The 17,461-nt window shown below is 41.9% G+C and overlaps 2 protein-coding genes across 4 annotated transcripts in view; one reads left to right on the top strand and one right to left on the bottom strand.

Moving 5' to 3' along the window:
• LOC132896468 (serine--tRNA ligase, cytoplasmic-like) overlaps window positions 1-17,461 on the bottom strand; it is a 193,537-nt gene that overhangs the window by 147,481 nt on the left and 28,595 nt on the right. The gene's annotated exons all lie outside the window — the stretch shown is intronic.
• Window positions 12,724-17,461, top strand: part of plpbp (pyridoxal phosphate binding protein) — a 98,469-nt gene continuing 93,731 nt past the window's right edge. For 2 of the 3 annotated variants that reach the window (XR_009656056.1, XM_060937317.1), the window contains exon 1: window positions 12,726-12,882. Coding sequence is in view for 2 of the 3 variants with exons in the window: in XM_060937317.1 (XP_060793300.1) it covers window positions 12,793-12,882 (90 nt within the window). In the remaining variant the exon portion in view is untranslated. Of the gene's footprint in view, window positions 12,883-17,461 lie in introns of all 3 variants that reach the window. The other variant, XM_060937318.1, reaches the window with a different exon arrangement.

Here is a 17,461-nt window from a genome sequence, read left to right on the forward strand (position 1 = left end):
AGTTGCCTGATCGAGTTCTGCAGGGGCTGACAGTGACCCAATCAAAGTTGACAGCTCTGGGAGATCATTTATAAAGCTCTGTGCAGTAGTTGACGTGAAAGTACGTTTAATACAGTAGCGTGGTGAGGTGCATATATTATTACTCAGACATATTTTGAATGAGATGAGACAATGATCTGAGATAACTTCAGACTGTGGAAGTGTGACTATATTGTCTACGTTTAATCTGAATGTTAGTATTAGATCAAGGGTGTGACCACCATTATGGGTCGGTCCTATGACATTCTGCTTAATCCCGACTGAATCTAAGATGGACACAAACGCTGTTTTTAAAGGGTCTTCTGGGTTATCGAAGTGAATATTAAAATCTCCGACAACTAAAGCTTTGTCTAAGGAAATAACCAGATCTGAGATAAAATCTGCAAATTCAGAAAGAAACTCAGAATATGGCCCCGGGGGCCTGTAAATAATAAGCAATGGAATTAACTGGGTAGACTTATTTTTCGAGGCTACATACATTATATGAGTATGAAGAACTTCAAATGTATTAAATTTATAACCAGGTTTGTGTGTTACACCTAGATAATCGTTATAAATAACCGCGACGCCTCCTCCTCTGCCAGTTAGACGAGGCTGGTGTATATAACTGTATCCAGGAGGACTCGCTTCATTTAATGCTATATATTCATTTGGCTTAATCCATGTTTCTGTTAAACACAGTACATTAAACTCCTGATCAGTAATGAGTTCATTAACCATTAGCGCTTTAGATGTAAGAGATCTAATATTTAATAGCCCCACCTTTAGATCAAAGGTGCTGGCAGCAGCTGTACAGTCAGTCTGATCTAATTTTATATTGATTAGGTTACTGGAACAAACTCTCTGAAAATTTCTACCTTTTTGTTGAGCTCGGGGAACAGACACAGTCTCGATGTAGTGGGCCCTGAGTGACGACTCTGTGCAGCTAGCAGACAGTCGGTTTAGCCTGTTCGTCTGCTCCCTGGCCTTGGCTCTGGATTGTCAGAAATTAACTAGGCCTGTTCTGAGACTATGACCTATGCTGCAGGAAATGAGAGCAGCACCTTCCCGAGTGGGATGGATACCGTCCCGCCCTAACAGGCCAGCAGTGCCCTCAAAATTAGCCCAATTATCTATAAAGCCCACACTGTTTTCAGAGCACCACCTGGACAGCCAGCAGTTCAGCGACCATAACCTGCTGTAAGCTACATCGCCACGCCGCATTGGGATGGGGCCAGAGCATACTACAGCATCGGACATCGCCTTCGCTAATTTAAACACCTCTACAAAGTTACTCTTAGTAACCTCAGACTGACGAAGGCGTATATCATTAGCTCCTGCATGGATAACTATCTTTGAGAACCTATGCTTGCCTAGGACCCTAAGATTACCTGCTATGTCCGGCGCCCTGGCTCCCGGTATACACCTGACTAAAGCTGCTGGTGCCCCTAAAGGCTGAGCTAATTTCACGTGCCGTATGATAGAGTCCCCTATAACCAGAGCTCTTTCAGGTTTCTCAGTGGGTGCATCACTAAGGAGAGCAAACCTGTTCGACACGTGACGCGGAGAGGAGTGGTGCTCCCGTGGGCGAGCCTCAGCGGTAGCTTTGGCTCTACGCTTATGCCGCCGAGCCGTCACCCATTCGCCCCGCTGTAAGGGCTCTAATGCCGGAGTTGGGGGATTGCTAACTCCACCTAGGGCGTCCAGACTTTCCCTAACAGAAACTACACTGTTCTCACACTCACTAACCTGCTCTAAAGCCTGGACACGCGCTTCTAGCACTGAAATCTTCTCCGTCAGAGAGCTAACTAATCTGCACTTATCACAAGTAAAGCTAATAGAGCTATCGCTAGTGACGGAGGAAGAATGACTAAACATCCTGCACTCAGCACACTGAACAGGCTGAAGGTGTGCCATGATGAAAAGATTCACGTACCTTAAATGAAGATCTGTTGATATTAAAGCAGATCAGATGGCCTCCGCTTGTGGACTTTACACAGGAGGAGAAAAAAAGAAAGCTTCCGGTCTCGGCGTTCTTCCGAAAAAAGAAAGAGAAATCTGTGCTCGGACTGAATGAAAATCCTCACACAGCGCCCCTACACACACCGCTCTGCTCACTCACACAGAGAACAGCTCTCTGTCTCTACCTCAGTCACTCAGGTTCGCGGCTCTTTTCCATTAACGTTTCGGGTTTCTTCAGCTTCAAGTTTGTTTTTATTTCAGTTTGTACTTACAACCAGTAGAGTTCTGGTAAATGTGGGTTCGTTCAGATGTGGTGCTTGGTAGAAAGCGACTCGTGTTGCGTCTCTGCCTGTCGGAGATTTTTTTTCTTTTTTTAACCGTTGGTTAAAAACAGGGTTTTTTTTACTTCACGCATTGAGTGTCTGACACTTTCTTGCTGTAATTCATGTAAAAATAAAGGTAGTAGTGGTATAAGTATTACAAATTAAGCTACACACACACACTCTCTCTCTCTCTCTACCTCTCTCTGCCGGTCGTCGGAGTTTTTGTTTTTTTTTAACTGTCAGTTGGCTCTAATCAGTTTTATTTTACTTCACGCACTGAGTGTCTGACACTTTCTAGGTAGTAATGGTATAAATAATATTACAAATTAAGCTACACACACACACACACACTCACACACACACACACCTGATGTGGAAATAAAAAAATAAAAAAGAACCAAAAAAAAAATCACACTGATCATAAAAAAATTAAAAGCTAAAAAAAGAAAGTTATGTTGAGTATGAAAACTCTTGTTCATTACATTTCATTTCATAATTGCAACTGCATGTGTTGTACTCATTGTTGCAAAACTTGTTCTGTAAATAGTTTGTTTGCTATCGTGATCAAAACCATTGATCTGAAGCTCAATGCTGATGCTGTCCTGTAAATAGTTTTCTAATCAGCAATAAATATAACAATTTCTGATCAACTCATATCAATTGCATGCTTAAATTAACATACTGGTTAAAGCCCCGCCCGTTTCAAGACAAACAGACCCACTTCCGGGTTAAATCCCGCCCACTTCCGGGTTAGGCCCCGCCCACTCAGAGTACGGATACGGATACAGATAATTCATATGGTTAACAGATACAGATACAGATAATGCTGTACTCATATGGTTAACAGATACAGATACAGATAATGCTGTACTCGCTCATCCCTACTGGCCACTAGGCGGTGTGTATGACTGGTAATTACTAACACTGGCCACTAGCCGGTGTGTATGACTGGTAATTACGAACACTGGCCACTAGGCGGTGTGTATGACTGGTAATTACTAACACTGACCACTAGGTGGTGTGTATGACTGGTAATTACTTACATTGACCACTAGGCGGTGTGTATGACTGGTGGTACACGTACACAGATAAACCACAAAAAATCGACTCGATGGGTTTACCATTTTTTCTTAGGTATGGTGCGCCGCTGGAGCTCCGCTATTATTCTGTGTGTGTGTGTGTGTGTGTGTGTGTGTGTGTGTGTGTGTGTGTGTGTGAGTGTGCTCATAGATGTTGCGTGTGCATGTGAGTGCATACTTGTGAGAGAGTGTATGTGTGTATGCATAAATATGCATACGACTGTGTGTGTATGAGTGTGCACAGAATTGTACTGTATATGTTATATCATCAGACTCATGATATCCAATATTTTATAAAGCTTCAGATCAATCCATCAATGAATTGAACATTTTTTTCCCCATTTCCTGCTTGGCCAGATGGTGGCGCTGTGCTAGGCATCTGAATTACACATGTGAATATCATCACAATCATAATACACAATATTTTGTAAAGTGTCAGATCAATCAGTTAAGGCATTGCCAATTTCTGGCACATTTTCTGCTTGGCCAAATGGTGGCGCTGTGCTAGGCATCTGAATTACACATGTGAATATCATCACAGTCATAATACACAATATTTTGTAAAGTGTCAGATCAATCAGTTAAGGCATTGCCAATTTCTGGCACATTTCCTGCTTGGCCAGGTGGTGGCGCTATAACAGACAGGCCCATTGGGCATCAGGTTATCATCTCATCTCATCTCATTATCTCTAGCCACTTTATCCTGTTCTACAGGGTTGCAGGCAAGCTGGAGCCTATCCCAGCTGACTACGGGCAAAAGGCGGGGTACACCCTGGACAAGTCGCCAGGTCATCACAGGGCTCAGGTTATCATAATAATCATAATATCTATTGAAGTAAGAAGTGTCCGACCATACAGTCAATGCACTGTGGCTTTCTGACACGTTTCCTGTTTATGTGGCAAGATATTAAAATCATAAGGCCATTTCAACATCTCATCTCATTATCTCTAGCCGCTTTATCCTTCTACAGGGTCGCAGGCAAGCTGGAGCCTATCCCAGCTGACTACGGGCGAAAGGCGGGGTACACCCTGGACAAGTCGCCAGGTCATCACAGGGCTGACACATAGACACAGACAACCATTCATACTCACATTCACACCTACGGTCAATTTAGAGCCACCAGTTAACCTAACCTGCATGTCTTTGGACTGTGGGGGAAACCGGAGCACCCGGAGGAAACCCACGCGGACACGGGGAGAACATGCAAACTCCACACAGAAAGGCCCTCGCCGGCCCCGGGGCTCGAACCCAGGACCTTCTTGCTGTGAGGCGACAGTGCTAACCACTACACCACCGTGCCGCCCCATTTCAACATATTACAAGATATCAAAAATCCCTTCACAATTTAATATCAGCGACATCTTGGCATCACGTATAACAAATTTCACATGAATCTCATGAACCGTCTAGGAGGAGCATGTTAAAATTCATCATGTGTCAAAACACACATATTCAAAACCCTATTCTTTCCTTGGCCAGTTGGTGGCGCTATACCAGACAGGCCCATTTACGGCTAAAGAGTATCAGACTCAGAATCATATTACAAGATATCAAGTTCAGCATTCAGCAATATCTTGGCATATTATATGTTATAGTATTTCAACATATTACAACATATCAAAAATCCCTTCGCAATTCAACTTCAGCAATATCTTGGCATCATGTTTGCCAAGTTTGACATGAATTTGATGAACCGTCTAGGAGGAGTACGTTAAAAATGGGGAAGTCATGGCCTAATGGTTAGAGAAACAGCTTTGGGACCAAAAGGTTGCTGGTTCGATTCCCCAGACTAGCAGGATTGACTTAAGTGCCCTTGAGCAAGGCACCTAACCCCCAACCGCTCCGGCAAGAGTGGTGGCGTACCTTGTGTCTGATTAGCCAAAGAAAAACTGATGATGTGATCATCAGTTCGGGCATTGAACCCGACCAACTGAATGTTAAAAATGACCATGTGTAATTTCACTCCAAATGGCCTTATGACGGCGGCACGGTGGTGTAGTGGTTAGCGCTGTCGCCTCACAGCAAGAAGGTCCTGGGTTCGAACCCTGGGTCCGGCGAGGGCCTTTCTGTGTGGAGTTTGCATGTTCTCCCCGTGTCCGCGTGGGTTTCCTCCGGGTGCTCCGGTTTCCCCCACAGTCCAAAGACATGCAGGTTAGGTTAACTGGTGACTCTAAATTGACCGTAGGTGTGAATGTGAGTGTGAATGGTTGTCTGTGTCTATGTGTCAGCCCTGTGATGACCTGGCGACTTGTCCAGGGTGTACCCCGCCTTTCGCCCGTAGTCAGCTGGGATAGGCTCCAGCTTGCCTGCGACCCTGTAGAAGGATAAAGCGGCTAGAGATAATGAATGAATGAATGAATGGCCTTATGACATCATCATTCCAAAGTTCTACCCATTCATTTCGATGGGAAATGGAAAAAGGGGCACTATGAAGTCCCTGGGCCATGCCCAGGGCCAAAAGTCTGTGGCTGAGGAGCGAGGACAATGACTGATATGTGTATCAAATTTCATGAGTTTTCGTACATGGGAAATGCCTCAAATAAGGCCAAACACGGCATCATAATAATAATAATCCTTCGAAAACAATAGGGTCTTCACACCTTTCGGTGCTCGGGCCCTAATAATAATAAGAAAAACAGGATGAAAACAATAGGGCATTGTAGGCCAATAGGCCATAGACCTGCACCTCATTGCTTGGGCCCTAAAAAGAAGAATGTTTATGAATACAATAGGGCCTTGCACCTTCAGTGCAGTGGTCTCTGATGTCCACCAGAGGCCTTGCACCTCTGGTGCTCGGGTCCTAATAATAATAAAAAAAAGCATCCTTATGAATACAATAGGGGCTTGCACCTCCAATGCTCGGGCCCTAATAATAATCGTTACAGAAACAATAGGGCTTTGCACCTATGGTGCTCAGGCCCTAATAATAATAAGAAAAACAAGCCAAAAGCAATAGGGCTTTGTACCTACGGTGCTCAGTCCCTAATAATAAGAAAAAACAGGCCAAAAACAATAGGGCTTTGCACCTACGGTGCAGGCACCTTGGTGCTCAGGCCCTAATAATAATAATAAGAAGAAGAAGAAGAAGAAGAAAAAACAGGCCGAAAACAATAGGACTTTGCACCTATGGTGGAGGCCATAGGCCTGCACCTTGGTGCTCAGGCCCTAATTCCTAAAATAACTGCCCTTACTTAAATTATGCCTGAAAATTTATCTTTATAGCCCTGTTAAGATCCCGTGGATCTAGACATATGCGTAAAACTCTATTTGGCTTCTGTACAATAACTAATGAACTCACCCGTTCATCTGTTCATCTATTGATAGTTCTATTGATCTATCTATTGATCGATAGTTGGTTCATCTATTCTCTTTATAACATTCAGCCTTTCCATGCGAGCTAGCTCATCTTTGAGTTTTTGTCTCAATGCAAATGGAACCTTTCTGCATGCACGCACAATAGGAGTCACTGTGTCATGTACACTTATTTTATGTTCTCCAGGCAAACATCCGAGTCCTTCGAACACATCTTTGTACTCCTGCATGAGTGAATTGTGTTCTTTGCTTGTCTGTGAATTCACTACAAACACACTCCTCACAAGGTCCAACTTTTCACATGCGCTCAGTCCTAAGATTGGCTGTCCTTGCTTTTCTACAATGAGAATCTGTCTTTAGTTGTTGTCCCTTGTGTTTTAGAGTTACTACACAACTCCCTTTGACTGGAACACTCTCTCCTGTGTAGCCTGTCACTTTAATTTTTACTGGGTTTATTTTAGTCTTTACTGTGAAGGTTTTGTAGTCATCAATGGATAGAAGGTATCCATTGTGCACCTGTGTCAATTTTAAATGGAACAATAGTGCCATTCACAGTGAATGGGACTATCCATTCTGCCTTTTCTGTTGTGCTAGACCAGACCTGGGCATTTTACAGCCCGCGGGCCGCATCCGGCCCTTTGGTTCATTCTGACCGGCCCGCGTAAGGTTAATTAGAAATTACAAAATAAATGTATTTTCTAATTTTACTTCATACATGGACTGAATGTGCATTGCTTTTATTTTGAAGTTGTGTTCAAAAAAAGCGCAATGCGTGCGACATGAACATGACATGAAATCCCATGAAACCTAATCCTGCGATAACTACTTCCATAATTTGTCCAGACCAACCACAAACTTGTACGTCATCCTTCAAACGATCCAGCCAATCACATAGTGTGACGTCACCAGCAGGCGCCGGAGCCCGAGCTGATCTATAGATCTGATACCTACACTGAATCAACGTTGTTGTGAGCAGGTCACAAGAAGACTTTAGCCCCCAAAATGTCCCCCAAAAGAAGAAAGGTAGATGCCGAATGCAGGGCTTTCAATTGCTAAGTATTTATTTACTGAAGTCAGAGATAAAGCCGTGTGTTTAGTTTGCGGAGAGCAGATCGCCATGTTCAAAGACTACAATTTGAGTCGGCATTACCAGACGAAGCACACTGAGAAATATTGAAACTTGACTGATGCTGAAATAGCGCGGACATCGGAAGCTTTGCTGGTTAAGCTAGAAAAGCAGCAAGGCTTTTTTACATCAGACATTCAACCTGACTTTGATGCACTCGTTAAAGACCAACAGAGACTAGATTTCTCTCACTGAACAAATAAAAAACTGAAAAACACCAAATGAGGTGATTAGACTACAAATGTGGGCATCATTATTATAATATGATGTATCTTGCTTGATATTTGGAGTAGAAAGACAATATTGTGATGTCTTTATTGTGTTTTGGGGTGAATGTGACTGAAAAAAAATGGTACAAACGTTCACATTTTGTTAACCATTGTTTTGGGAAATTTGATTGAATAAATGACATTTTTCGTAAGGCAACCTCGTTTTTTCCATACTCTTACCAGTCTTAGCAGCTTGTAAAAACAATGTTATTTACTGCTTTATATAAAGAAATACAATTAATATTATGCAGAATTTAGTTCAGCCTCTTGGTCCGGCCCTCCACAAAATTTTTCTGTTTCTCATGTGGCCCCATGGAAAAAATAATTGCCCACCCCTGTGCTAGACTGTACGGAGTCCACAAAAAAACTCTTCTGGCTCTTCTTCCACCACATGCACTTTTTTTCTAAATGCCTCTGCTTTGCAATGCTTTGCAAAATGGTTATTTTTCCCACAAGTAGGACATGCTTTTCCAAAAGCAGGGCATGATTTAAGCATATGCATGCCGCCACATTTGCTGTTTGGACTTTTGTGACTTTTCTCTGGTTGCTTTTGCTTAACAAACAATTTTGGACGGGCGGTACGGTGGTGTAGTGGTTAGCACTGTCGCCTCACAGCAAGAGGGTCCGGGTTCAAGCCCCGTGGCCGTCGAGGGCCTTTCTGTGTGGAGTTTGCATGTTCTCCCTGTGTCCGCGTGGGTTTCCTCCAGGTGCTCCGGTTACCCCCACAGTCCAAAGACATGCAGGTTAGGTTAACTGGTGACTCTAAATTGACCGTAGGTGTGAATGTGAGTGTGAATGGTTGTCTGTGTCTATGTGTCAGCCCTGTGATGACCTGGCAACTTGTCCAGGGTGTACCCTGCCTTTCGCCCGTAGTCAGCTGGGATAGGCTCCAGCTTGCCTGCGACCCTGTGGGACAGGATAAAGCGGCTAGAGATAATGAGATGAGACAATTTTGGACGCTTCTCTTCTTGTTTTACTGCTGCTGTTTTGTTCCTGCACAGCTCCCTCGCCTACGCACAAGTGGTCTCCGCTGCTCTACACATGTTAACTGCTCTTTCTAGCGTTAAAATATGTTCTCTGAGCCCATTATCAGGAATTCCACATATGATTCTATCTCTGAGAATCATATATGAGTCTCAAATTTCCAAATTCGCACGTCTTGCTCAGAGTGGGAAGCTCAGCCAAGTACTGATCAAAACTCATGCCTGTTTTCTGATTGACAGAGAAAAACTTGTACCTCTCAAAAGTGACATTTTTACTTGGCACAAAGTAGTCCTTGAACTTCGCCATTAGCTCTGTCAATGTTACATTTCCCTCATCAATTTGAAAGCTATTATGACTTTCCAATGCATCTTCTCCTATAACATGAAGAAAAATGGACACTTTTAGCTTCTCATCTCCTCCACTCACTCCACTTGCAGCAAATATATATTAAATCTCTGCTTGAAACGTTTCCAGTTTTCAGCGAGATTACTGCTGAACTGCATAGGTGTGGGAGGACTGAGTTTGTCCATGACAGGAAACACAAAGGGTACAGGATTTTCTCCTACTTGGTTCAGTTGTACAGCCCGAAATATTTTCACCGATGTTAGCCTCTGCTTGCACACTACTCTCGCTAAACATGTCCTTTTCCTAGCACTAGCATGCCTCTGGAATTTGGCACGTTCCTTCTTATTTTTCCACGAAGTCGATTGCCATTTTAAATTTTGCGTTTCTTGCCAGTTCCATTTTCTGACACCATGTTTTGTTCATACTCGTGGACATAAAAATAAACAGGCTTGGGTTAAACCACTGGCATTTATAGAGAACATGACACTTCTAACAACCATGCTTTAGTTTACTGGAAATCCCTTCTATATTCCAGTCCCCCCCCCCCCCAAATTGGCTCCATTAGGCAACATTAAAGTGGGAACCAAAATCATGCACTGTACTATTGTGCTCTAATAACACAGTATTTACCTGGTTAATCATGGGGCTAATGGAGAATGGGGACGCCATGGTCTAATGGTTAGAGATGCAGCTTTGGGACCAAAAGGTTGACGGTTAAATTCCCTGGACCAGCTGGACTAGCTCAAGTGCCCTTGAGCAAGGCATCTAACCCTCAACTGCTCCCCAGGCTGCTCTGGGTATGTTGTATGTCACTCTGGATAAGAGTGTCTGCTAAATGCCTGTAAAGTAATGTAATCAGCTCCTTAACTCGAGTGGTGATTTTAGAGTAGGACATTAACTCTTACACAGATACAATATACCTACAGTATTTACCAAAGGAATACACTATAGTCTTTGATGCTATCCCTTCTGGTGTTATCTTGCTTCTTAATAACTCTTTACTTGAACCTTCTTTATTACCTTTAAACCCTACCGTTACTGAGATTGGCCAGATCTGTTTTTCTTCTAATAAGAAGAATAAGAATCATGCTCTGTTTCAAAAAGATAATGTCTCTATTCCAAGTGCTGTTACTTACTGGAATAATTTTATCTCAGACCTGGAATGGAAGAAAATATGGTGTTTACCCTCTAAATATATGATTACTAATAAAGTTAAAGAAGTGTCTTTTAAAATGATTCATCGCTTTTACCCTACCAAGACTTTTCTATAAAGATACAAAAAGGACATTGTTGTGGACTGCTCTTTTTGTCAACTGGCTCTAGAAGACCACTTATTTCGGTCATGTCCTCACTTGTATTTTTTGGCAAGACCTTTGTGCATTCATTTCCCAACATATTCTCACCTAATTCTCTTTCTCATCTCTTTCTTTTAACCCTTTGATGCAAAACATATGCACACCCCTTCTAATGCACAACATGGGTCAAAAATGACCCGCATTCATTTTCCAGGTTATTTCATGCTGACTGAGTTTTTCTTTGCTCTACCTTTTGAAATCAATTTATTTTATGATTGAATATTCCAAGTATTCTTTAAATATCTTGTTTTTAATTGCCACAAATCATTAATTTAATTTTTTCTTTCCTACTTTATGAACAAAAATACTTTTTATATTACTACACATGGGTCATCCAAGTGTGATTTAAAATTAAATGTCTTAATACTATAATAATAATTTGTTTCAAGTAATTACTTTAGCAGTGAATGGGGCCAGTTATTTATTTATTAACTATGTAGTTAGCTAAGCCAACTACAATAAAATTAGCGAACTAAAGTAGAATATGTCAACAGCTCGGTAGCTAATAGTAATTACTTGGAACTTTCTGACAAGTAATCGACTCACTCTCAAGGTAACCTAAACATAATCACTTTTTTTCTAAGGTAATGTTCGAACAATTGAAAAACATTACTTGCATGTATTAGATGGGCAAAGGGCGCTGTGCTGAGCTGTGAAATGTCTGACACAAGCACAATTCACAGTTCCCACCAAACGCTGGAGTAAATGCATGCGGGTCGTTTCTGACCCATGTGTGTAAACTTGATGTAGAATTACAAAAGCTGTGCTTGTTCATAACTTAAGAAAGGAAAAATAAAAATGATGATTTGTGCTAAACAAAAACAAGATATTTACTGCATATTTGGAAAAGTAAATGACAAAATGAATTTATTTCAAAAGTATATCATAGAAACACTCAGCCATACATGAAATAACCTGGAAAATGAACGCAGGTCGTTTTTGACCCATGTTGTGCATTAGAAGGGTAGTGATACAAAAAGGGTTTTTATTCAAAAAGTAAGAAAGGAAAAAATAAAATAAGGATGTATGATGATCAAAAACAAGTTAATTGAGGAATACCTTGAATACTGAATGATGGGATTAATTTATTGCAAAGATATAGAAGATAAAAACTCAGCCGGGTCACTTTTGACCCATGTTTTGCATCAAAGGGTTTTAATGATGTTTGTTTTTTTCTCATACTTTGTGTCCAAATCCAACCAATTCTACATTATCCAATTAATCTTAATACTTGCAAAAGTACACATTCACAAGTCAAAAATTTCTAATGTGAAACCCTTTTTTATTGTTTGAAAGATAAACCAAGCAATACATAAAAAAACATTATTTTCTCCAAAACAAAACAAACCCCTCAAAATCTTGGATTTATGTGTACTCTAACATATTTCTTTCCTAATGAACCCTTTGCCATTATCTTTCGTGTTTTCCCGTTATTTCCCATTGAAAACCTTGCTGTTTATTTAAAAAAGAAGAAGAGTTGTTTTCAGTTTGAAGAAATCTGATAAGTGATTTCTGCAGCAGTGGCAATGAAAACTTTATTATATGTTATTTCCTGCTGTACTGTCGGCTGATGATTAAAAAATGTACAGAAAACACTCAATACTAATTTATATGAATGTATAAAAACAATGATTTATTAAATTAACACTATGCTTTATTTCGCCAGTTATCATGTTCAATTTAATGAACAGGAAAGAGGAATTTCAACTGTAAACAACATTAATGAACACACTTCCATGAGATCTCCCATAATTCACGTCAGTTGTAAACTACACCGTGAAGGAGAAACTGTCCTGCTGACTGCTGTATTTTATACTCCTCTTCCTCCTCCCCGCTTGAGAGAGACTCTTCACGATTACCATCAAATCAGTCGCAGTCAAAAACAAACGTGTTGTAAGCTACAGGACCGGTAGAACGGAGACCTTTATTTTGACAGCCACGAGACCGGACATGTTATATTTGCTTTGCACGTTGTCAAGTTGTTTCTACTATTGGACAATCTCACGACTCTGAATGCTATGTGGAGAGTAACGATGTCGGAAGAGGTTGGGAAAAAGATGCAAGCGGTGGTGGACCGGGTAAATTTAGCGGTCACCCGACGCCCAAAGGTTAGTTATTAGAATTATTGAGCGAACACAGTGGGAGAAAATCATTTAGGCTGAAATGCTCTGTGGAACTTTGTGCTCCATGTCCTGTCAGTAAGCTTGGTTTATGTAAGTGATCAACCTTTGCACACAGTCGCCAAGGAGCCATTAATTCAATAAGTCTTAAATATGTCGGCATGCGCAATACTAAGACTTATGGTTCGTGTATATAAATTGTAATATTTGGCATGATATTCACATATTAAAATAGGAATTCAGAGCGTTTGGTACGAGTCTCTGCGATCTGGGCCATGATGCATGTCGGCATATTTAAAAATAAATAAATAAATAAAAACACTTTTTACAAAACAGTTTATTGTTTTCGGAATAAAAATGAAAAATGTCTCCTACTGTGCTTAACTGAATTTACACTGAGCCGAATTATTTGAATAACAAACTATAGCCAAGGACCCCTCATCTCATTATCTCTAGCTGCTTTATCCTGTTCTACAGGGTCACAGGCAAGCTGGAGCCTATCCCAGCTGACTACGGTACGGGCGAAAGGCGGGGTACACCCTGGACAAGTCGCCAGGTCATCACAGGGCTGACACATAGACAACCATTCACATTCACGGTCAATTTAGAGTCACCAGTTAACCTAGCCTGCATGTCTTTGGGGGAAACCGGAGCACCCGGAGGAAACCCACGCGGACACGGGGAGAACATGCAAACTCCGCACAGAAAGGCCCTCGCCGGCTATGGGGCTCGAACCCGGACCTTCTTGCTGTGAGGCGACAGCGCTAACCACTACACCACTGTGCTGCCCTCGAAGGACCTCTTTAACTGTATAATGTACACTGTGCTGCTGCTACATGATAATTGCGTGAATGGACACGTGTTCCTAATAAAGTGTCCCATTCCTGGAGACAAACTTATCTTCTCACTTTGCTCTCTTAATCACTAGGAGTGGTGTGAAGCACCAACATCTTCAGCAAACTATGGAAGTAACCGTGTGATGTACTGTAGTTACACACACAGAGTCCACATTATTAGGAACACCTGTACATGTGCGTGTTCAGGCAGTTATCTAATCAGCCAATCGTGTGGCACCGACATGATTCATTAAATCACAGATACTGGTCACGGGCTTCAGTTAATTTTCACATAAAACATCAGAATGGGTAAAAATGTGATCTCTATGACTTTTAACTGTGGCCTGGATGCAGGGTTCTTCTCTACAAACTGAGAAGGGTGTCTGCGAGGGTGCCTGCTAGGCGGGATCCAGGCAAGGCCGGATTAACTATATGGGCCTGCGGCACAGTGCCCAGGGGCACTAACCACTCACAGCCAGTGGGGGGGCACCACATGACAGAAACTTTAAAAATATTTTTCGTGAATGTTTGTACACTTAAAATGGTTATACACTTTGACATTGTTAAATAGTCATATATAATTCATTATGAACACTAATTTCATAAGAACAACAACAATAATCATAATTCTGAGCAAGAGTGGCCTATGTGACCATTAACCCCCCTTTCCTCAACCTGTCAGTTGAGCCAGTCCACCTACGGTGAAATGTATCAATTTTTAAAAAAACGCGGTAGAAATGAAAAATGGACAGACATCAATTGAGTGGTTGTGCGAAGAGAAAATTAAAAAAAGAGACTCCAGGCGTGTAGCTGCAATTAAAAATGTTCCAGTGTTGGATCGTTTTTTTATAAAAACATCGACAACTGCTGTCACTACCAGCGCTGAAGCCGAAGCTAGTGAAATCAGCGATGCTAGTGAGGGAGATGGCCCTGCTAGCACTAGCCGGGGAGATGCTACAACCACAGCCAGTGTTAGCTGAGGGGTCGGCGACAACGAGGATCCCCTTGAGACATACAAATATATGCTGCTCATTTTTGAATAAGACATTTCAATATGCCTACATGCATATCGTTGATTGTTTTCAGTGAATTTGATGGGCTGATGTAGCCTACTTAATAAATTTTCAATGAGGAAGAATGACCTTGTTTATGTGTACTATTGTTTATGTATATGCTACTATTTTTGACAGCAAAGGGCAAGGTTTGTGAGTGTGTGCAGGAGGTTACTGAACGCGTGCGTGCAGGGTGGGGGGGCACTTGAGGTATAGTGCCCAGGGGCACCGCATTGGCTTAATATGGCATTGGGTCCAGGGGCATGCTCCCCCGGGAAATTTTTAAATATTGAAGCAAATTTGGGGCCTTCTGGTGCAGTCTTGGTATGAAAAGGCAGTTGAGAGAAGCTCTTAAAATAAGGTGGTTTTAGGGAGTGAATTTCTGAAAAGGGAATCAGTCAACTCGGATCATTTCAAGAAAATTCCTTTATTGTATAGTACATTACACAAGGCACAAAGGCTACACGTACAGTGTATTATACGTGTAGCCTTTGTGCCTTAGCATTAGAGAAGCATTAGAGATTACACACACGCCTCAAATGAGGTTGCATGAAAAGTTTTGTAGCTTCCTCAAATGGGAAGTTCTCAAAGTCTAATTTGGCATAGCTTAGACAAACAAGGCAGTCCAATGTACTGATACTATGTTGGTTGCGGAGGCCAACCTTTGTTCTGCTGCTACAGCTGGAGACCCTTTCGACCCTTTTGCCAGCCAGGACAAAAAGAGATGCAGCAAAGAGTTCAACTAGCCCTACAAAATAATCAGTCATCCTATCACATGCACACTCGTGATTCCAAAATTATAAATTTAAATTACATTACCAATTCTCATATGAAAATTACAGACAGAATCATTGAATACAGATTCATAACCAAGTTAAACCAACCTGAGAGTTGTCTTGATTCTGGCCCCCAAAAACCTTCTCCATCAGGTCTGAGGGCAAAAAAACCCCCTGAACCTTTCATTTCTTAAAATTCAAACCAAGATTTCTCTGAAGGGACATTGCTATAATTGGGGTGATGGTTTTTAAATATGGGTTTCAGTACATTCTGCTTTGGATTCCAAATTTCAGTAATATCACTGAGCTGACAAGTTGAGGCAGTCTTAATAATTCATAGTTTTGGCGCCTCTCCTGAAGAATTGCCCTTATGTAGACTAGCTCTATCTCCAAGCCAAGTTTCAGTTAGTTTGGTTAAGATTAACTTTAACACAAGCTACAGACTTGAAAAGAGGGTTTTTTTATTTAGGTTTTTTTTTTAAATCTCTTCCCGGCGGCACGGTGGTGTAGTGGTTAGCGCTGTCGCCTCACAGCAAGAAGGTCCGGGTTCAAGCCCCGTGGCCGGCGAGGGCCTTTCTGTGTGGAGTTTGCATGTTCTCCCCGTGTCCGCGTGGACCTCTGGGTGCTCCAGTTTCCCCCACAGTCCAAAGACATGCAGGTTAGGTTAACCAGTGACTCTCTAAATTGACCGTAGGTGTGAATGTGAATGGTTGTCTGTGTCTATGTGTCAGCCCTGTGATGACCTGGTGACTTGTCCAGGGTGTACCCCGCCTTTCGCCCGTAGTCAGCTGGGATAGGCTCCAGCTTGCCTGCGACCCTGTAGAACAGGATAAAGCGGCTAGAGATAATGAGATGAGAATCTCTTCCCCTACTGTGCTCATCCCCGGATTAGAAGTGAAACTGACTACAGGTAGTCGTCGACTTACGACTGCGTTTGGTTATGACTGACCGGTCGTAAACCGATCTGGTCGTAAGTCGGCCTATGTTAAATGAATGTAAGTATATTGTGATGTGTAATGATATTGTAATCATCTTAAAATCTTATTTTATCAACATTTTCTTATTTCATTACCTTGGCTCATTATTTGGTTTAAGTCAAACACTGCATACCCAGGGGTGAAAGTAACTTTTATTTCTTGCCAGTATATTATTTTGAGCCATAGTGCGCACGCGCAGCGCGCGTCAAAAAATACACCTAATTATTTATTATTGTCTACTTATCAAGCATTCACTAGGACTTCTTATCGCTCAGTAGTACTAGTATGGTACTTTTTTTTATCACACTATCACTCTTTCATCCACCTGTATCAGTTTTTGATTATAAATAAATTGCAAACACATCATTTCAACAACACAATCGTTTTAATTACATTTTTTTTAGCTGAACAGTTGAAAACTAACTTTTCATTTTGGACATTGGACACAGAACAGTGTAACAGAACAGAAAAGTGAAAGTTACTTTGATTACCAGCTGCGCACGTTATAGCACAAGATCTGCTTAAGCCGTACACGCGCTGTAGCTCACTCGTTGTTTGTCCAGCGAAACACTGCACACATAATAGAAGAGGCTGGATGCAGCGTTACCAGATTGGGTGGTTTTAAGTGCATTTTGGTGGGTTTTGAACATATTTTGGGCTGGAAACTGTCAGCAGTATCTGGCAACACTGGCTGGATGCTGGGCGCTGCCGGGCGCTGCCGGGAGCTGGGGCAGAAACTGTCGTATGCTCAGCTAGCTCAGCTGGGAAACACTTGCCAGTCATAACCAGACGGTCGTAAAGTCGATCGGTCGTAAGTCGCATAGGTCGTAAGTTGACGACTACCTGTATAGTTACTTACCACATAAATCACGGCCTAATATCAAAAACCTACAAGACACACACATAGAGGGTACCAAGATTGGCAA

This window comes from Neoarius graeffei, chromosome 13, assembly GCF_027579695.1.
Source record: "Neoarius graeffei isolate fNeoGra1 chromosome 13, fNeoGra1.pri, whole genome shotgun sequence".
NCBI classification, from domain to species: Eukaryota; Metazoa; Chordata; class Actinopteri; order Siluriformes; family Ariidae; genus Neoarius; species Neoarius graeffei.